At 39.6% G+C, this 22,942-nt stretch overlaps 1 protein-coding gene across 3 annotated transcripts in view; it reads right to left on the bottom strand.

The window, feature by feature from the left end:
* Positions 1-5,813: 5,813 nt before the first annotated feature.
* The window catches only part of STK3 (serine/threonine kinase 3), a 195,186-nt gene continuing 178,057 nt past the window's right edge, over positions 5,814-22,942 (bottom strand). For all 3 annotated transcript variants that reach the window (XM_036436767.2, XM_036436768.2, XM_036436763.2), the window contains one exon: positions 5,814-7,023. In XM_036436767.2, the coding sequence (XP_036292660.1) occupies positions 6,865-7,023 (159 nt within the window). In that variant the 3' untranslated portion in view covers positions 5,814-6,864. The remainder of the gene's footprint in view (positions 7,024-22,942) is intronic.

Raw genomic sequence — 22,942 nt, 5'->3', positions numbered from 1 at the left:
AACAACATATTCAACCACGCTGGTTTTTCAGCAAGATGAAACCCCCACTCATTAGCTCCAGTCACAGTTACAACACTATATTTATTAAAGAATGGGGGTGTGCAGAAAGTACATACCTATTTTTGGAACATTCTCAGCAACCAAGGTTAAAACAATGAGGCTTCTTCTTTTTCAATTTAGCTTGAATTTATTTATTTTATTAAACTTATTGGAGTGACATTGGTTCATGAGATCATACAGGATTCAAGTGTACATTTTGATGATACATGATCTGTATATTGCACTGTGTGCCCATCACTCACAGTCACATCATCTTCTGTCACATATATTTGGCCCCCTCCATCCTGGTTCCCTCTGTTGACAACCATATTGTTGTCTGTGTCCAGAAGTTTAGGTTTTATAGCCCCCAGATGAATGAGATCATATGGTTCTTAGCTTTTTCTGACCAACTGATTTCGCTTAGCATAATATTCTCAAGGTCCATCCATATAATTGTCACAAATAGCAGTATTTCATCTTTTCTTATGGCTGAGTAGTATTTCATAATATATATGTATCACCTCTTCTTTATCCAATGGAAACACTGGCTGTTTCCATATCTTGGCTATGGTGAATAATGCTGCAAAGGACATACTATGTATATATCTTTGCAAATAAATGTTTTCAATTTTTTTTGGGGGGGAGGGGTAGATACCCAAAGAGGGGTTGCTGGATCATATAGTAACTGTACTCTTAATCTTTTGAGGAACCTTCGTACTGTTTGCCATAGGAGCTGTAACAGTTTACATTCTCACCAATAGTGAATGAGCATTCCTTTTTCTCCACAACCTCCCCAACTCTTATTGTCTTATTGATTATAGCCATCCTAACAGGCGTGAGGTGGTATCTCATTGTAATTTTGATTTCCATTTCCCTAATAGCTAGTGAGGTTGAACACCTTTTCATATATCTGTCACCTATTTGTATGTTTTCTTAGGAGAGCATCTACTCCGGTCTTCTGTCCATTTTTAAGTTGGGTCTTTTGGTGTTGAGTTATATGAGTTCTTTATATATTTTGGATATTAACCCCCTATTGGAGCTCTTGTTTACGAATATCTTCTCCCATCCAGTTGGTTGCCTTTGTTGTTGTTGTTAATTCTCACTTGAGGATATTTTCCCATTGATATTTAGAGAGAGAGAGAAAAGGAGAGAGAGAAAGAAACACTGATGTGAGAAACGTTCATCTGTTGCCTTCCATATGCTTCCCGACTGGGATCAAACCTACAACCCAGGTATGTACCCTGACCAGGAATCAAACTGGCAATCTCTCAGTGCATGAAGCAACACTCAACCAACTGAGCCATTCTGGTCAGGCACAATAATTTATTTTTGCTTTTACTTCCCTTGCTTTTGGGGTCAAATTCATAAAATCTTCTCTAAGGCCAAGGTCCATAACTTTAGTAACTATGTTTTCTTCTATGTTACTTATTGTTTTAGATATTATAGTTAGGTCTTTGATCCATTTTGAATTAATTTTTGTACATGGATACAAACTATAATCTGGATTCATTTTTTTTTTTTTTTGCATGTACCTTTACGATTTCCCAGCACCTTTTACCGAATAGGTTTTCCCCCATTGTATGTTTTTGGCTCCTTTGTCAAAAATTAGTTTCCCATATACATATAGTTTTATTTCTGGGCTCTCAATTCTGTTCCATTGGTCTGTGTATCTGTTCTTCTGTCTACACCCATGCTGTTTTGATTATTGTAGCTCTGTAGTATAATTTGAAGTCAAGGAGTGTGACTCGTCTGGCTTCATTCTCTTTCCTCAGGTTTGTTTTGGCTATTCTAGTCTTTTGTAGTCCCATACAAATCTGATGGGTTTTTTTTATTCTATTTCTTGAAAAAAAAAAGTCATTGGGATTTTGATGGGGATTGCATTAAATCTATATATTTCTTTGGGTAATATGGACATTATAACTATGTTGATTCTTCCAACCCATCTACATGGAATATCTTTCCATTTCAATGTGATTTTTCACTCTCTTTTAATAATGCTTTGTAGTTTCCAGTACTGTATATAGGTTCTTCATATCCTTTGTTAACTTTATTCCTAGGTATTTTATTTTTTTGTTGTTGCAATTGCAAAAGGATTTTTTTTTTCATTTCTTTTTCTGAAATTTTTTTTGATAGTATAGGAATGCAGTGAATTTTTGTATATTGATTTTGTATCCTGAACTTTATTATATTTATTGTTTCTAATATTTTTTTTTGTGGAGTCTTTAGGGTTTTCTATATACAGAATCATGTCATCTGCAAAAAGTGAGTTTTACTTCTTTCTTCCCAGTTTGGATGCCTTTCTTTCTTTCTCTTGCTTGATTTTTCTGGCCAGGACTTCCAAGCACTAAGCTGAATTAGAGTGGTGAGAGGAAGAGCTTTCAGTTTTTCAGTGTAGAGCATGATATTAGCTGAGGGTTTGTTAAATATGGTATTTATTATATTGAGGAACTTTCCTTTCATACCGATTTGAATGTTTTAATCATAAATGGATGTTGTATTATGAAATCCTTTTCCAGCATTTAATGTTAAGGTCATATACTTTTGTCCTTTCTTTTGTTAATGTGGTGTATTACATTGATTGATTTGCAGGTGTTGCCCCTGAATAAACTCCCCTTGATTGTGATGTGTGTTTTGTTTTGTTTTTTAATGTCTTGTGTATTCGATTTCCTAGTATTTTGTTTGCATCTGTATTCTGTATTCCTCAGAAATACTGATCTACAGTTTGCTTTGTGTGTGTCATCCTTGCCTGGTTTTGGTATCAGGGTTATGTTAGCCTTATAAAATTTGTTAGGAACTATCACCTCTTCTTCAATTTTTTGGAAGAGTTTGAGAAGGATAGGTATCCAGTTTTCTTTGAATGTTTAGTATAATTTCTTAATGATGCCATCTTGTCCTGGACTTCTATTTTGATGGTTGTTTCAATTTTTCCACTGTTGATCAGTCTATTTAGATTTTCTAATTCTTTATGATTCAGTCTAGGAAGGTTATATATTTCTAGTAACTAATCCATTTCTTCTAGGTTATTGAATTTGGTGGCATATAATCTCTCACAGTATTTTAGTATGATCCTTTCTATTTGTGATGTCTATGGTACCTTCTCTTTCATTTCTAATTTTGTTTATATGAGTCTTTTGTCTTTTTTCCTTAGTGAGTCTAGCCAGGACTTTGTCAATATTAATATTTTCCAAGAACCAGCTCTTGGTTCTATTCATTTTTTGAATTAATTTTTTGTTTTGTTTTCTATTTCATTTAGTTTTGCTCTAAATTTTATGATTTCCTTTCTTTTTCTGACTTGGGGCTGCTTTGCTCTTCTTTTTCTAGTTCGGTAAGATGTAATGTTAGACTGTTTGGGTTTTTGTTGGTTCTTGAGACAGACTTGTAATGATATAGACTTCCCTCTTATTACTGCTTTCCTGCATCCCAGAGGTTTTGGTATGTCATGCTGTCATTCTCATTTGTCTCTTATATATTTTAATCTCACCTTTTCTTTCTTCTTTGATGCAGTCTTTTTTTAGTAGTAGGTTGTTTAATCTCTACATATTTGTGAGTATTTTAAAAACTTATTTTTTGCAGTTGATTTCTAATTCCAAAGCATTGTGGTCAAAGAATAGGCTTGATATGATTTCAACCTCCTTGAATTTGTTGAGGCTAGTTTTGTGACCAACATATGGTCTATCCTTGAGAATGTTCTATGTGTGCTGGAGAAACATGTAACATCTGACGCTCTGGGATGAAAGGCTCTGTGTCAATTAAATCCATTTGGTCAAACGTGTCATTGAAGTCTATTTCTTTATTGATTTTCTGTTTGGGTGAGCTATCTTGAGCTGACAGTGGAATATGTAGGTGCCTTTGTTGCTTTGCCTTCCCAGCAATGGCGACCAGCAGACCTCCATGGTCCTGGGATTACGAAGAGTGAGCCCTTCGCCCTGGGAAAGTGTTTCTTTAGGACCAGTTCTCAGGTTTGCAGACGATGTGCTCTGCAATCCAACACAAGGGAGGGGCGCTCTGGGAGATGAAGGAAGGCACCGGGCAGGCTCTCTGGCTTGGTTTCTGTCTGGAATGTCGATTGCCAGACCCCGTGGTTGTGCTCACTGGGCTCAGCAGCAGCTTGTTCCTGCCCACTCCTGCAGGAATGCTCACTAACTCCATTGCTCTTCCCGGCTGCCACAACCTGATTCCTCCCCTCTCCCTGCTGAGCCCCACAGTAAGCTCTGGGCTGCATCTGTGGCTCCTCTGAATTCTCCCTCCTTGAAGAGGCTACTTCTCAAACTCATTAAAATTAATTGAAAACTCTCTTTCCTACACATCACAATTAATCAAGGCTTACCTACACTCGAGGGTTTCTTTCATGGTTTTTGGCTCCTCAAAACTTAATGTTAAATTCCAATTTTTTTCTGATTGGTGGGACAGAGGGTGAGAAGATAGGAAAAAAATTTAAAACAGATTATCTATCCTAAAATGTTCTACAGCTTCCTAAGGCTCTAAAATTAAACTGCCCATTATGCTTAATTCTCTAAAATGTGTATTTTAAAGAAGAACATAAATATAACGTCTATTTACATAAAAATCTTAATGTGATTGTAACATTTGATATTTACTATTAACAGGAGGATTTTTATTGAGACTGAATTAGTAAGAGCGGTTAACAGGCCTTATTGAGTGAATTTGCATAATTTTTTTTTTATTGGGGTTACACTGATGAACAAAATCGTTGGGGTTTAAGGTGCACAATTCCACATTCTCTGTGCATTATATTGTGTGTTTACTACCCCAAGTCAAGTCTCCTTGCATACATTTTCTAATTTAGTTAACTGGGGAGAAATCATCTTCACAGGTTTCTTTTCATTTCAGTAGGTGATTTTACTTTGGTGATAGCCAATTAGTTATTTGATTCCATCAAATTAGGCAAGGTATTATCAATTAAAAAAGGGGAGGGGGAATCCTGAACAGATTCCAATAAAGATGTAGCTGAAGCTACATGTAGTTTCATTCTTACAAACCTTTATAAAATTTTCAATACTTAGCCATTATTTTAAAATCTTGTAATTTATACCCAATTATACATATAATTTTAAGAGCTCAACAGAGAGCAATATACTCCAAGGCATTCCCTAGGGTGCAAATGCCATTTTTAAAAGGAGTAGATGCTTTTCAGAGGTGAAATACCTTCTGTGGCTGTCACTAGTGAACTCGCCAGCATTTCCCGTCTCTCGCCCGCAAAGCACAGGGTAAGGCTGCATTTCCTTGCTCCCAGGGAATTAGGAGTGGCCATGAGTCACCGCTGGGTGGAGCTAGTGTGAGACTTGTCAGTGCTCCTTCCCTTGCTGCGGTTGTAGAGGGGGGTGCTCCGTCAGCAGCTCCTGGGGCGTGACAGGAGAGGGCGCCTGGCCAACCTGGGATGGGCAGGGAGCACAAGAGAGAAATGACCTGTGTTATATTAAATGACTGAAGTCTCAGGGTTGTTATCACTGAGCAATCTTGCCTATCCTGACTAACAATATATCTTCCTTCTCTGGAAAAGAGAATCCCAGTGATGACTCAAAAAAACAAAACAAAACAAAACAAAAGACATACAGAGATGAAATGTGCTGGGTGTCACAGTAAAATTTATTTGTCTTCATGACTTACACATAGTAGTTAAAAACACACACACACACACACACACACACACACACACACACAAACTGTCAAGATGGCCAGATGTAGCTTTGGAAATGACTGGTCCCAGTTCAATCACGAAAATGTTCATTCAGCTTAGAATGAGTTTCTTTTTCATGGTTTTATTCTTTTTTCACTCCCCAAGGCTTGCACAGTTCAGTGCAAATGTTTTTGCTATTTTGTTATCATCAGGCACATGATGTTTACCAATTCCCAGGAAATAAATGAAATCAACAAAAAGGTCCTGTGACAATTGAGTGTATTTTCACAGAAATAAATTTGATGAGCTTATTACAGTTTGACACAGTTCAGCTATCAGACCTACACATGACACGTAAAACAATATTAAGAAATTACATTTGACTTAAGGATTTCTTTTAAAATATTTACCACATTTTTTCTGTGCAAGGATACCATTGATTTCTTTGGTTTTAAACATTATAACTCTGTCTGACCTAAATATATATAGTTCTATTTGTACCAAATATTAAGAATTAAAAAGTTAAAAATTTCAGGAGGTAAAAATGGAATTATTGCTTCAGTATAAAAAATGCCTGGCCCATTTAGGTACTATTGCTATTATTGCTTTGCTTCTATTGAAAAACTATCCTGGAAATCAAGAAATGTACCCCATAGCTCCTTGCTTAGAGTATAATTTGGTTGAATATTATTATCTATTAATACTTTCCTACCTTCACCAAAGCTATCCTGATCGTGTCTTTAAAAAAACAAAACAAAGTGAAATGGCATAAATAAATAAGTTTACCTAAAAGGATATAATAAATAGGCTACTAAATAAGAATAAAGACTGTTGTAACATAAAGCCCTTCAGTGCTGTATAATTAAACAATAGCTTTGGATTTTCAAGGTCTCTAAACCCAGCCTTCATTTTCATAACAGTTTTAGTGCTGGTATGCAGCTGACGAATACAGAGAAGACTACATGTCTGCTGTTTTCATCGTTTAAAAATGAAAACAGAACGGGTACAGTTGAAGATTGTGCCTTTTGGAACTTTACCTGGGTAATAGGTACTAATCGGTTTTTGACCATTGCCTAGATGTAGAGCACAGATCTTAGGAATTAAAAAGAAATCATACTACTCCTTCAATTCTTAGTGGTTTCTTGGTCTCCAGAATAGTTATAGAAACAGAGAGAGAGGAAATGAGATCAGAAGTTTTGCTGCCTTCTTTTCTTCGCGTCCATGGCGTCCAGGATGGGCTGCCGTTTCGCTGTGTACCTCTGGCGGAGCTCTTCGATTTCCCGCTCCATCATGGGGTCCAGGGCTTTCAACCGCGTCTGCAGTTCTTCCAAACTCAGGTTTTTTAACTGGACAGAGGAGACAACGAAGAGATGAATATAGTAAGACTGTCTACAATATATTAAAACCTAATGAGTCTCAGCATAACTATTTCAGCAAACTCTTTACATTATCTTTGAAATATGGCTCAATAATCACAATAGGAATAATGTCTTCCATGAAGAATCAAGGATCCACATCTTGTAGGAACCTCAAGGAAGTTGCAACAGAATAAAAACACACACACACACACACACACACACACACAAAAACACACTGTTTTTAAAAAAGAGCAAGTGAGAAAAATAAGCTGGGGAATATATCTGTTTTAAAAAAGGCAGAAAGAAAAATTCACCATTGCCAACAAATAGACCCTCAGGTCATGCTCCATAGAAATGCACTCTAATGGCTCACACGCCGGCCAGTATGGAGTGCAAAGACCATCATGAACACGGGTAGACACCACCCAAGATTGTGACCAAACTGAATACAAGTTAAATTAACTGTCTATCCTGCATTTTACCAAATGCTTAACATTTATACACTCTGAAAGTTAATTTAAAAAAATTAAATTACTGATAATTTTATCCTGAGCATTTTCATAAAATAGGATTTTTAATTTATGATTCAAAATATCCCAAATCTGCCCTTGCTGGATAACTCAGTTGGTTAAAGTGTCATCCTGATATGCCAAGATTGCGGGTTTGATCCCTGATCAGGGCACATACAAGAATCAACCAATGAACATGAATAAGTGGAACAACAAAACAAATCGATGTTTCTCTTTCTCTTTCCCTCCTCCCCTCTAAAATGAATAAAAATTTTAAAAAAATATTCCAAACCTGCTAAGTGTCATGTAAGTTCTGACATAGGCATGGCCAATTTGACAATGAAGTGCCTGTCAGGTTTTCACTGTATATGTTATAGTTTGACAATAATAATATTTGATTAAATTAGTGATTTTTCAACCTTTTTCATCTCATGGCACATATAAACTTGTTACTAAAATTCAGCATACCAAAAAATGTACTTTTTGCCCAACTGATAAAAAAAAAAAAAAAAAAATAGGTATTGCCAAAACCGCTCAGTGGATAGAGCGTCGGTCTGTGGACTGAAAGGTCCCAGGTTCGATTCCGGTCAAGGGCATGTACATTGGTTGCAGGCACATCCCCAGCTGGTCAATGTTTCTCTCTCATCGAAGTTTTTAGCTCTCTGTCCCTCTCCCTTCCTCTCTGTAAAAAATCAATAAAATATATATTTTTAAAAATAGGTATAATTTTGATTCATTCACACTGAACAGCTATTGTTGTATTGGCTGTTGTCTTTTTAAATTTGAGAATCTAACAAAAAAGAGATCAGTGGCTCTGACTAAATAGTCAGGTAGTGCATGTTTTAAAAATTCCTGGGGCACACAGGCTGAAAAAGTGCTGGACTAAATGATGTAGTTTGATTGCCTCTGGGGATAACACTCACACATGCTCTCCTGGTTTTCTGCGGCACAGGAGGTCTTACGTCACATGTGTATTGTGTGTATTGTGTATTATGTGTATTGTGGATAAAGTGTGTTCTGTATCAGGGTCTGTGGCACCCTGAACTTTATACGTCAAAACAGTAAAAGATTATCTCTTGAGCACAACTTTTGGGGGTGTGTCATCTCAGGGTTTATGGCATGCCCTGAGATAAATAACTGAACACTTATGCTTTTATTTTATTAACATTTAAAAAAATCTAAAACTTTGTGACTTCCTTCTTTTAAGAAACTGACTCTGAAAGCAATGGTGGCAAACAGGTGGGGTTTAAAAAAATCTGTTCAACCATAATGATTTACAGAATGCTATTACATAGTCAACATCCTGGTAGGTAGTGTAGGGAAAGCAAATGAGTTCCAAACTATTTCCTTGCCTTAGGAAACTTACAAATTAAAGTTGGAAGGGAAGGGCAAGATTAGCAACTATAAACATTTAGGGATTGATGCAAGATCCTATAAAATTAAACCCTATTGTGTGTGGTACAAATTAGAGTGAAAGGTTCTTAACTCACGTCCAGGAATCAACTTCTCATGTGTAAAATTCTGCATGTTCACGTGTGCGTTTTCCTGGGGAGAGCAACTCTTATTTCTACTTAATGTATATTTTTAAGAGGACACTTGGGTAGTATCTACTAGGAAAACTCATTTCTTTAAAAACATTTCAAAATTGATTTTTAGAGGAAGAGGAAGGGAGAGGGGGAGAAGCATTGGTGTGAGAGCAAAGAGCAATCTGCATGCCCTGACTGGGAACTGAGCCTGGGCATGTGCCCTGGCCAGGAATGGAACCAACAACCTTTCAGTGCATGGGAAGGCACCCAACCAACTCAGCCACAGCAGCCAGGACCACTGGATTCTTAGACAGATTCCCAACAAAGAGACAAGAGCCTCGCTATAAATCAATGGAGAGAAGGTTCTCTTTAGGGAGCAGGGGCTGCGCTGGTCCCTGAACAAGAGTCAGGTGAGCGGGGCCCTGCGGAGGCCCCTGCCATGTTGAGAAGGACCACGGGCATCAGGGAACCTGGGCGGGCGGGGCCCTGAGAGCCAGGCACAGCGGGGACTGCACTCCAGGGAGCCTGGACCAACTCCAGAGCAGGAAAATGAGGAGAGTGACCCAGACTTGGCCTTAAAATGATGAAACCTGCAGATTATTTTTTGTTTTAAGATCACTATCTTTGGTTATGTTATGAACCAAGCCAGAAAACAAGCTCATGACTTTACAGTCACATGTCAATTTTAACCCCAAACAGCCTTCCTGCTTGACCCCCCAGCTTTCGTCACTATGTCTGGCCCTCGGGACTCTTGGCTCCAAAAATAAAATCGATTCTCCGGTGAAAAAGATTCGTCACCACTGGAGATGCTGAAAAGAATGTGTTACGATTCTAAAGAAAATTCAAAGAGGAGCTCCAAAAACGCAGGAGTGGCAGCCAATCGCTCTCTCGCTCTCATACCAATGCTTCTTCCCCTCTCCCTTCTTCTTCCTCTAAAAATCAGTTTTGAAATATGCAGAAGGAAAATCCAGGATAAAGACGGAGTGGCCTCCTGGCTCTGGTGTGTGCGAAGTTCTGATATGTGTAAAAGTGGCCGTTACCTTTTAGTCTATCATCCAAACAACAGAGCTTATTATGTTATACTATTATATACTGAGTGACCAGATTATTATGATCTCTGAACGCATAATAATCTAGCCACTCAGTGTATAACCTATATAATAAACGGCTAATATGCAAATTGTCCCCTCGACCAGGAGTTCGACCAGCAGGCAGGCCGGCCAACCGCCCATGTCCCCTCCCCTGGCCAGGCTGGCTGGACCCCATCCATGCACTGGGCCTGTAATACACACACACACACACACACACACACACACACACACACACACACTAAGTGGCCAGATTATTATGCGTTCAGAGATCATAGTAATCTGGCCACTCAGTGTATATGTTTACATATAATGCATGGTATTACATGCTTTCATTGATTTTAATATAAGTATTGATCATGCACCTGTCATGCCAGTACTTATACTTTATCCTGTGGGGATAAAGAATAAGCCAACAGGATCTCGAAACCTGCACACACAGGTGAGGTGAAGGGCTAGTAAGGACCACACATAGCCACGTTCCCGAGAGAGACATGTGCTGTCTACATAGATCCCATTCTGCTTCGCCTCTTTCCATTTCAGCCCATCGTTGAATTTCTATAACAGCACAACCACATTATACAATTCAGTATTTGATTCTACAGTCATGTATTATTTTATTATCCATTTTTATACCCGAGTCTCATGTCTCTAATACGGATATTCCACAAAATATTTAAACTTTAGAGATTGTACACACACAACTAGAAACTACTCAACTATATTGCTAGGCATCATGACAAGAAGGGTGGGTAGATAAGTAGGAATACAGAATAAATGACTCAAAGGAATGGGTCACTCTAAGATTAGGAGAAATGATATCAGACAAAGTAAACAATTATCATTACTTAACATTTATTTTGCATTAAGATACTCTTGTAAATATACTACCTTTAGAGGGGCAAACTGCCAATAAGTTTATAAAAATATTACAATAATAAACCAAATCCAGGGAAAGAAGCTACTTATAAGAAAAAACTTCTTCCTCTGACATATTTTCATATGTAAACTTTGCAAAAAAAACAAACACAGGTCTTGATGTTGGAGACATTATCTGGCACCATTGGGGAATTGGATGTTCCACATATGTAAATTCATGAAGTACCCACATATGTAAATTCATTAAATACCTAAGTCTTAGTTCTTTAAGTGATAAAACTTTTGAACGGAAAATCTTTATAAAGCATTTAATGAAATATGCTGCCTCCTAAGGCAGAGGACACAGGACCTAAGAGACTTTCCTTGAGGATGATTATTACTATTGATTATTAATCTGTGCCAGGTAATCATTCTGTCTTTCCTTTTTGGCTTTTTATCTTCATTTGGGGAGAACCTATAAGTTCCCTTTCATGGCCATCACTCAGCTTGTACCCTCTCTCTACTTCAAATTTGTTAATCTCCTGGGACCCAGAAAACTGATTAAATAATCGTTTTTTATTCTTATATTAAATATAAGTTCAGAGTAAAAGCCAGACCTGTTTAGGAAAGTTAGAGCATGGCTTTAGTGCTAAAGCTAGAGTTTTTGTTGATGTTGTTTTCATAATCTGATTTCAAATCCATGGCTGTGTAAGGTTGAGGTGACAGGAAAGCCAACTTCCACATAAGCTTCATTTAGAGCTATGTTTTCAGCGGGACTGCCAGAGAACTTCAGATGACTCATTTATCAAGTATTTATTGGTATTTTCTATGGACCAAGCAGCAACAATTCAGAGATGAATAAATCACTCTGCCTCCCACAGAGAGCTTGCAATCTAACTGGCAAGACGGGTACAGAATAGCTCGTTCACTGAAGGGTGAGTAAGCTGAGAAGATGAGAAACAGGACAGGCAGGAGGAAATAGCAGAAGGCACACAAATGCCTGGCATCTTGGAGACATCGGCCGGCCAGCTGATGTGTGAGGGACCCCAGGGCCAGAGGATGAGGCAGGAAGGGAGGAGGCAGATTGCTGGGGGCCTTAGACATGTTGCTGCAAACTTTCTGTTATCAGAAAAGAAATGCTTGATAATTCTGAGCACCAATGGTGACATGATCATACATGAATGAGCTTTAGAAAAATATCTCCAATGGCGGGTGTAGAAAATAGATTGCCCTGGGGAAATGGAGGAAGGAAGACCCGTCAGCAGGCTACTGAAACAGTCTAGTGAGAGCTGAGGCTGAATCCGGAGAGCAGAAGTAGAAGATGGAGAAGAGAGACATTAGAGAGCCTGAATGCAGAACTGATCGGGCTTGGGTTGGCTGATCATAAGGGTTCGGAAAGAAGAGAGGGCTAAAAATGACCCCTGCTTTAAGGCTGGGTGGTGGGTAGATAGGGCAGTTAATAAAATTGAGCTTAGTCCTGTTGCTTTTGAGAGAGAAGCAAGGCTTCAAGGTGGATATGTTAGTTATGGATTATAATTTGGGGGTTTGGAGCTCAGGGGAGAGATTCAAGCTAAAGACATCATCAGCGTTTAGGATTAAACGGAAGCCCTGGATGAGGCTAAGATTTCCTGGAAAAGGTTTTGTCCCTGATCGTATGGTCTGTATATGTAATAATCCCCAAACCTTAGCATTTGTGGTCAGAGGTTCTTCTCATTTTGTTAATAATATTACAGAAATATTAAGATTTCTAAATAAATCTAAATTGTGGTAACTAGATTAAAAACAAAAACAAAAAAAGGAAAAAGTGAGGTTAACTGGCAGCATTTTTCACTTTTTATAAGGTGGGACTGGGTGTTGGCTCCTAGTTAAACCCTAATAACATATATTCACCACTCTGTTTCTATAGCCATTAAGCCTCCCACAGCCTGGAAATGGTTTGGTGGTGGGAAATGTGGCAGAAGCAGCTTTCTGATCTCTTGAAAAACAGCCCTGCACAATATGCTTGAGTAGTAAAGGGACTCACAGATCAGATAAAATTTTATGGAGACTCATAATGATAAACTGGCCCTATAATATCACACAATCCACTACCGCCCTTTTAAAATGCTAACTCAAATTAAAATCATTTTGAGGGCTAATAAGGATAATGTCAGAAGGAAAAGCTGGGCTTTCTGAATAAATATCAATATTACTAGACAAAGTTTCCTTGACTAACACCAGGTTTTCTGAGCACCTTTATCAAAGGGAAGGGAGGCTGCTTCAAGTTGCTATGTGCATGGAACAACTTGACTTACATTTTTTATTGCTACTTAGCAGCATCTTTCTCCAATATATGGAACACACGCAGCTGTGTTACCACAGCTCTAAGCCAGTGAAAAGGTGTTAGAACATGTACACCTTGTGGTTTTTATTATAAATGAACAAATGTACAAAAATGAATAATTTGTCTGGAAAAGGATTTTATGTTTTAGGCTAATTTTATTTAATACAATTTTGTACTAAATTTAACGATAAAATAGAACTTGCACAATGAATAATGGCTTAGTATTATGGGAAAATATTGTGAAGCAAACTTTACAAACACTAGGGACAAGAAACTTGATTAATAAGTGAGCTGACATGCAGTGACAGGAAGAACTTGAACACAAAGACAGAAACAGGACCCACACCTTCTTTAAAAACACTCAAAGAAAATAAGTTTCAATCACCAACAAATCAACAAATGACAAGTGCTGGCGAGGATGCGGAGAAAAAGGAACCCTCCTGCACTGCTGGTGGGAATGCAGTGCAGCCACTGTGGAGAACAGTATGGAGTTTCCTAAAAAACTTACAAATGGAACTCCCATTTGTTCCAATAATCCCACTTCTAGGAACATATCCCAAGAAACCAGAAACACCAGTCGGAAAGGATATATGCACCCCTATATTCATAGCAGCACGATTCACCATAGCTAAGATTTGGAAACAGCCTAAGTGCCCATCAGCAGATGGGTGGATTAAAAAACTGTGGTACATCTACACAATGGAATACGACGCTGTGGTAAAAAAGAAGGAACTCTTACCATTTGCAACAGCATGGATGGACCTGGAGAGCATTATGCTAAGTGAAATAAGCCAGTCGGAGAAAGACAAATATCACATGATCTCACTCATTTATGGAATGTAATGAACAACATAAACTGATGAACAAAATAGAGAGCCAGAGACATAGAAGCATTGAACAGACTGTCCAATCTATGAGGAAAGGCAGGGAGGTGAGAGGTTAAGGGATCAACCAAAGAACTTGTATGCATGCGTATGAGCATAACCAATGGACACACACACACACACACACACACACACACACACAGAGAGAGAGAGAGAGAGAGAGAGAGAGAGAGAGAGAGAGAGAGAGAGAGTGTGTGTGTGTGTGTGTGTGTGTGTGTGTGGTGAGGGCATGTGCTGGGTGTGGGGGCAGCCAGGGAGAGGACAATGGGGAGAAAAGGAAACATATAATACTTTAAACAATAAAGAATTTAAATTTAAAGAAAGAAGTTTCAGAATGATGTTGTTCTATTACCTGAGGGATTTTTTTTTTTCTATTCACAAGATTTTTTTGCCTGTCTTAGATATTTGAAATGTAAAATATCAGGGGTCTATACATATTTATAAAGGCAGAGAATAAAATCAACTCCATAAAAAGAGTTTAAACTGACTTCCGGTAATCTGAATCAGATGGACTTGAGAGAAATACCTTTTGAGATCTGGGATTATTAAAATGATCTGGGATTATCCAGGATCACCCAAAGCATTTACTTAAAAGAAAACAAAAACATTTATATAAACTATAAAGTTGGTGTATGAGTTAAACCTTTAGAATATTATTATAAAAGAGAACATTCTGGGAGACAACCAAGATGGCGGCATAGGGCAGACACCCGAATGCAGCCTACCACAACAAGTTTGAACTTAGAACTGAAAAACGGGGGAAACATCACCCTGAAGCGCCGGACGGCTGGCTGAAGGGAGGCTCTACCATCTGGGAAGGAGAGAGAAGGCACGCTGAACCTCAGGAACTGTGAAGGTACGGAAAACTGCGCGCGAAAAAGCAGCCACAGAGTTCGCTGCCGGCTGGCTTGCGGAGTGTGGAGAGGGCAGGCCGAGTTCGCTACCGGCTTACTCCCTGCGCGCGGAGAGGGCAGACAGCTAATGCGCAGGTGGCTTTCTTGTTCGGGAGGAAAACAAAACCACCCTATTGCGCTGACAGAGGCCAGTCTGTCAGGCAGTGGGCAGAGATCTCTCGGAGGTGTGTGAAGCCAGCGGCCATTACTGCGGGACTCAGAAACCAGGCCCTCGTAGGGAGGGGCTGAATAAAGCTTGTCTGCACCACCCGAGACTACGCCCCATCCAAGCAGAGCATAGAGGCCCTTCCAGTGGCTAGCTTCCTCGTTCGCTGCCAATAGGACTCTCCTAGGGAGGGGCAGACAGGAATCTAAAGCTTGTCTGCGCCTATACCAAAGAGGTGCTCGCGCCTACAACCAATTGTGCGGGATTCAACAAAGCGTGTCTGTGCCACCCCGAGACTCCGCCCATCCAAGCAGAATACAGAAACCCTCCTAGCTGAGACACTTCTGATCCTCATAGCCAATTGGCTTGGAGATCAATGCTTCCCAGTGATACCAACAATAAGCAAGGCTTAACAACAAGACTGCCCACCCATCCCACAAAGGGCTACACCAAGACTGCCCACCTTAGGTAACTGGGAGGCTGACTCACTGAACCATATAGGACACCTTAGCACACAAAGCCAGCCCACCAACTCAGGGAAGCTGTGAAAATCCCAAGACAAGGAATTAGATCACAAACAAAAGAAATGGAGGAAAAGAAGAGACTAGATATAGAGTTCAAAACCACGCTTATAAAGTTTTTTAAGAATTTCCTAGAAAAGGTCGATAAGACCTATGAGGAGATGAAAAGGGATCAACAAGAACTAATAAGGGATCAACAAGAACTAATAAGGGATCAACAAGAAATAAAGAATACATTGTCTGAATTAAAAAATATTATACAGAGTCCTAAAAACAAAATGGAAGATTGCAAGAATCAAGTCAAAGATTTGGAACATAAAGAGCCAGAAGATACTCCTCCACAGAAGCAAGAAGTCAAGAGAATCCAGAAAGTTGAAGATGATTTAAGAAACCTCTGGGATAACTTCAAGCGAACCAACATCAGAATTATGGGGGTCCCAGAAGATGAGAGAGAGCAAGATATCGAAAACATACTGAAAGAAATAGTGACAGAAAACTTCCCCCACCTGGTGAAAGAATTAGACTTACAAGTCCAGGAAGCACACAGAACTCCAAACAAAAGGAATCCAAAGAAGACCACACCAAGACACATCATAATTAAAATTCCAAGAGCAAAAGACAGAGAATATTAAAAGCAGCAAGAGAAAAGCAGGTAGTTACCTATAAAGGAGCACCCATACGATTGTCAGCTGATTTCTCAACAGAAACCATGCAGGCCAGACGAGAATGGCAAGAAATATTCAAGTTAATGAATAGCAAGAACCTACAGCCAAAAATAATCTACCCAGCAAAGCTATCACTCAGAATCGAAGGCCAGATAAAGAGCTTCACTAATAAAAAAAAGCTAAAGGAGTCCATCACCGCCAAACCAGAATTATATGAATTGCTGAAAGGGGTTCTTTTAGAATAGAAAGTAAATAAAGATAAAAACTATGAACAACAAATATGTAACTATCAACACGTGAATCTAAAAACCAAGGGAATTAAAAAAAAATCTTATGAACAATATTAACTGGTGAATATAATAGAATCAGAGGTATAGAAGGGGAGTGGACTGACGATTCTTGGGGAAAGGGGGAGAGGGGGGTATTGGAAGAGACTGAACATAAACTGTGCACCTATGGATGAGGACAATGGGGGGGTGGGGAAAGGGCAGAGGGTGGGGTGGGAACCTGGTGGAGGGGGAAAAATGAACTTTTGTAATAATATGAACAATAAAGATTTATTAAAAAAAATAAAAAAAATAAAAGAGAACATTCTATGTTATTTCCCAGAATTTTAGGTGAGGAGTTAAGAGGTGGCTTGCTCAAAGCTACGTTCCTGGTTAATACAAAGCTGTAACCTGCCCTCTAGGTCAATGCTTTTTTTTTTTTTTTTTTTTCCATTATACCAAGCTTGACATTCTTTTTTTAAAAAATATATTTTTTTAAATTGACTTTTAGGAAAAGGGAGGAGGGAGAGAAACATCAATGTGAGAGAGAAACATCAGTCAGCTGCCTCCTGCACGGCCCCTACCAGGGATGGAGCCAGAAATCTGGGCATGTGCCCTGATTGGGAATCGAACCAGCAACTGTTCAGTGCACAAGATGACGACAACCCACTGAGCACACAGCTAGGGCCCAAATTGACATTCTGAATCTAGCACCGCCATTGTTTAAAGTGTTAAGTCACCACAAGGAACGGGTGTGCTGCTGAGATGTGCCTGGGGTCTTCAACCAGTATGAGCTATAATGGACACAGGGAATGAAAAACCCCACATCTCGATATTTTTTAGAGAGCAGTCTTCTAAAAAGGAATAAACTGCAGAAGCTCAACAAAAGGTAGAACTGCCATCTCCATTAAGCTTAGGCCAGCTGGTAGACTAGGATCTCCAAGTTCTCATAAAAAGTTTGTTTAAAACAAATGGAAGACTTTATATAAACCCCTAAACTTCTTAACAACAATAATTAGATGGCATAATAATTAGGTGTTCATAAGTTAAATGAAAGAGTTAGAAATACTTTTAATACAAGTCAATTTTCAGTTGAAAATTGGCTTTGAATCATTACTGACAGTTTGAATAAACAGCTCATTTTGTTAACGATAGCCCTGGATTATCACATTTCATCCAGAAAGTAAAATCATAAATCAATACCTAAAATATTATATTTCTCAATATCCCTCAAAAATCCACGTAAAAGATATGCACAGTAATAACTTACCGGCTCTTGCATAAAAAAACCAACACAACTACCGTATTTTTCGGACCATAAGATGCTCCGGACCATAAGACGCACCAGTTTTTAGAGAAGGGAAATGAAGAAAAAAAGATTCTGAAACAAATAGTGTCCTAAAATATTTTATGTGCATTAAAACCCAACATCACAGTCATAAACACATGTAATCAACCCTGTAAAGTAAACAGCAGCATTTAGAACCATTTTAGAGCCGGGCAAGCACACAGAGACCACACAGAGCCGGGCAAGTAAAAAAAACTTTTTTTTAAAGTATATGTGTAGGCTATATTTGGACCATAAGACGCAGGGACTTACCCCCCCCCCCCCACTTCTGGGGGGGGGAAAAGTGCGTCTTATGGTCCGAAAAATACGGTAATTCAATGACATAAAAAGTTAAGATGGGAAATAAGATTAAATCAAGCCACGGATAATTCTGACAGTTCAAACTTCTAATAAGTAGAATTATTTCTGAACTTTATGAGTATTGGAACAGGAAGAGCTTTCAGTAAAACCAGAGCTTTCTGTATCCTACCCATAATAAAACCTAAACCATCATAGCCAAATGATAAGAAGGAACCACTTTCTCAAATCATTTCATTTTAAGAGTTATAGGGTAAAGCACTTAGATTTTTATATTATTTTCTTTTGTCAAAAATAGTCCTAATTATATGAGTGATTTTTTTTAAAAGTTGCAATCTCAAAAAATAGTCATTAAATGCATAAATGTGACAACATTTCAAGACCTAGTATAATCAGTCTGTCAAAATAAATGAGGCACCACCACAACATAGCAAATGGTCTTAGATGTTAATGTTAACACAGTTAGTCAAATAGTCAATCAAGGAAATCCCGTACAAGATTAGCTGTGTTTACTGGGAAAACAAACTCTTCTTAGCAACTATTTAAATAAACCTTACAGATGCTACAGACCTTATTAGTGGCCTATGATTTAAAAAATGTGGATTGCTAATACTGTACCCTGACTCATCTCTTTTCCCATCTGCTAGCAATTCCAACAATATGAAGTATCAACAGAATGGCTAACAACAATAATTTTCTATGGCAATTTTGATGCTGAACTGCTTATAGCACTTTGTAAAATTTACCAGTACATGCCTCAGACTGTTTTGAGTTGTATGTGGCCTGGAGGGACATACTTCTTTTCCCCCTAATATTCCGATTTAGCTTTTTCACTGTGCTGAATAGAATCTGGTTTGGTTTTACAAAGTACTGTCCATGGAGGCCGCCACGCTCGTTTTACTAACAACGAGAGTGGGAAATACAACAAAGTGCTAGCAAAATTCCATCCAGGTCCACTGATTAGTTTAGATGTATATAAACAGGTAAGGGGCCTTCTGCCAAAGAGACTGAGCAGCAGGAATAGTAGGCAGTAAAGTAAGAAAATAAATAAATAAAACATCAATACGTGAAGGCATTTCCTGATTTCACTTCTGCACTGAGGCGCTCTCAAGTCAGTGAGCCTTCCATGAAGCCTGCTTAAGAGAACCTGACACATATACTTCCAGCATGTACTTACAAAACAGTGGTAATTAATGATACTTACATCCTAATATACTAGAACCCTGGGTTGTAATGACCATTAATGACTGAGGCTCAACAACCGGAAGTCAGTCTTACCATGGCAACCCAGTGCTGACTGCTTCTACTGCAGGTGCGGTGCCCCAACAATGACTGCTGAGGGGGCTGCAAATCAGGGCCAGAGAGAGGCCTGAAGAGAGAAGCAGGGATGGATCCGTTGCCTCTGAGGGAGCTTTTGATCAGCACTTGCCTCTCTCTTTGTCTCCCAGTCTGGCCAGCAGCAGCACCTCCATTTCTCTCCAGGCCTCCACCAGGGCTGATCAGCAGCCTTTCTGATCAGGCCCCATTGATAGGCCCAGAGATCTGACTGGCATAAGGAACTGACCAATCAGAACCAAATGTGGGTGCTGTGAAGAACCAATGGCTGCCTAGAGCTTCTGACACTGACTGGCATAGAAACTGACCAATCAGAACCAAATCGGGGTGCTGTGGGGAGCCAATGGCTGCCTAGGAGACAGAGCTTTTGACGCTGAGTGGCATAGAAACCAACCAATCAGAACCAAATGGTCAGCAGAGGAGGACAGTTGGGGGCGAGACCAGGTCTGCAGGGGAGGGCAGTTAGGGGTGATCAGGCAGGCAGGCAGAGGCAGTTAGGGGCAAAAGGGCAGGCAGGTAGATGAGCAGTTAAGAGCCAGTGGTCCTGGACTGCGAGAGGGATGTCCCTGTGGGATTGGGCCTAAACCAACAGTCGGACATCCCCCAAGGGGTCCCCAATTGGAGACGGTGCAGGCTGGGCTGAGAGATCCCCCCTCCGTGCACTAATTTCGTGCACCAGGCCTCTAGTTATATTATAAAGGCTGAACTCTTCACACTAAATTTCTTATAAAATGTGCTCTTAAAAGTGGTGTTAATGTTGTCTACTGGCACAGCCTTCCTCCCAAAATAGACACTATTTCCCTATCTGGAAGGAGGATTCCGTGTATATCTGTTCTGAGCTGAGTGGCCCTGTCTCCTGACTGAATTACTGTAACTATTTTGAGATTATAACTGGAAACTGCCACGAAGCATCTATTTTGGTTGTTTAACCTCTAAACATCTACAGTAAATTTAAGATATTTAGATTCTACTTTCATTCCCACAGAAAAGGGAGAAAACATTTCTTGTAGCCATCAATGGAAGAGAAAGGGAAAGTACCAACAATGAATCATTTACACTGTGTTACACACTGTCCTAGGTCCTATGCTTTCTCAGAGGATCCTAGCATCATGAAACCTTATGGGACAGACATTACCAACCCCACTATAAAGGTGAGGACACCCAGAAGAAACCAAGTGACCTAGCGTTGGCCACACAGCTGGAGGTGTCTGGGCAGACACTCACAGACAACCTCAATTCCAGTAACATGAGTTTGGATTGCAGCCCACTGGAAGCTGGTTCTTAGGTCTCCCAAGAAGTACAAAAGCACTTCAAAATCCAATTATCACATAAAGTTTTTCACATTCTCTTTTAATAGGTTAAAAACAGGGGAACACGGCTTTAAACACTCCCACCATGGTGGAGTCGCACAGGGACATTCAATTCTATAGCAATGATGTGTGATGACACATGAGAGGCACTGACAAGCAGGGCCACTGACCCAGCCTTGGTGTCTAGGGCTTTTGCTGTGGGTTAGCCACACAGGCATGCAACACACGTGTGCCTTCCCTCAGCTACTCGGACACCAGCCCTCTCTCCAATAGCAAAAGCAGGTGTTTGCATAAATCAGGATAAACGTATCTTCTCAAACTGGGGCAGCATAGCCGCACGTCCTCAGGTATACAAAAACCACCTCAGAGGTTCTCTTCTTTCCAGGAGCTGGCCAAGGCCAATGCCGAAAAAGGCCTTTAATTTGAACAACCCAGGGGCTTGCGAAGTTATCCTTTTTTTTTCACTCTCCCTTCTCTCATTTCAACTCCTCAGTTGTCACTTCCCTGCTCAAGTAAAATATTTCTTTCTTTCCCTTGAAATCCTACTTCTTCATATCTATTCACGTACTTCATTCCATCATTCTTTCCTCTCTTCTCTCAAGCTCTCCATCAAATCTAAATATGCTTAATCTCTCCTATAAAAGAAGGAAGAAAAAAAAAAAAAAAGCAAAGAAAAAGAATCCCACATTTCCTCCCAGGTTGTACCTACTGAAGTATTTTACTTAATGTTTTAGCTAAAGCTGGCCTGATGAAATAAGTATCTATATGTTTATTAAGTATTTTTCTACTTAATCAGCTCTCGAGCAAAATAAACACATTTCTACAGAGTGCTTTGGATTAGATGCCAATAAAGAGAGACATGCTGTGACAAAACCAAGACATGTCTGTCCCCTAGGCACACAGGCGAGACTGCTGTGTCCAGCGGACTGCCCCACACTGGCTTGCTTGGGCCTCGGCCAGCAGATGGGCTACAGCCGATGCGTTACCACAGTTATCTTGTCCTGGAAGCTCTAAGCCACCACATAAAAAAGAAATGGGGACATTTTAGTTGCATTCCTCAATGGCAGTTAAACACTTATCCCCCTTTTAGGCTTTTCAGTTTCTAGTAAGCAGTTTTGCCTGCTAAAACTATCAGGAAAACGCCAATTCATGCATAGCTCTACTGCATTATAAATAGTTCTAAAATGCTAAGCCCAGGACATCAAAATCTGAGTAACCTGAAACCAACTAGTAATTAAATCTTTCCAGCTGAATTAAGGGGCGATGGAGAAGTTCTATTAGTTTTGACTGATGTCTTATCTCAATGACTCTGATGAACACTTTGTTTGAATAATCTAAAACATTGATAAGGCCTAAGTGAGAGATGAACAAATTCAGTGATTAGCTTTACAGACTTCATTTCTTTAAAATTAACTCTAGCAGGTCCTTGAATAACATTTCATTCAATGTCATTTGTTATAATATAGATGAGGAGAAAAAAACGGATTCCTGGCCACGGCCATTATCTGTGTGGAGTTTGCATGTTCTCCCCATGTCTGTGGTTTTCTCCGGGGACCCCAGTTTCCCCCCACATCCCAAAGATATGCATGTGTGTCCTCGCTGTTGCAGTCCAAGTGAGAGTGGGTTTGGGTGTGTTTGTGAGTGGCCCTGGGCTGGAAGGGCATCCTGTACCAGGTTGTTCCCCTGTGCCCTGAGCTACAGGAATAGATTCTGGCTGCCCACAACCCTGAAGTGGAATGAGCAAGTTGGAAAAGAATTCTCTTACTTGTTTTTATTAATCAATTTATTAATCTTTCTTCTTTTTTTGTTAATCCTCGCTGAGGATGTCACACTGATGTGAGAGAAACACATTCATTGATTGCCTTCTCCATGAGCCCTCACCAGGCTGAGGAGGTGCCTACAAAGTACTTGCTCTGGA

The sequence above is a fragment of the Pipistrellus kuhlii genome, unplaced genomic scaffold (genome assembly GCF_014108245.1).
Source record: "Pipistrellus kuhlii isolate mPipKuh1 unplaced genomic scaffold, mPipKuh1.p scaffold_m20_p_14, whole genome shotgun sequence".
Lineage (NCBI taxonomy): Eukaryota > Metazoa > Chordata > Mammalia > Chiroptera > Vespertilionidae > Pipistrellus > Pipistrellus kuhlii.
Note: the sequence above shows the minus strand (reverse complement) of the source record. Positions and strands in the feature narration are given on the sequence as shown.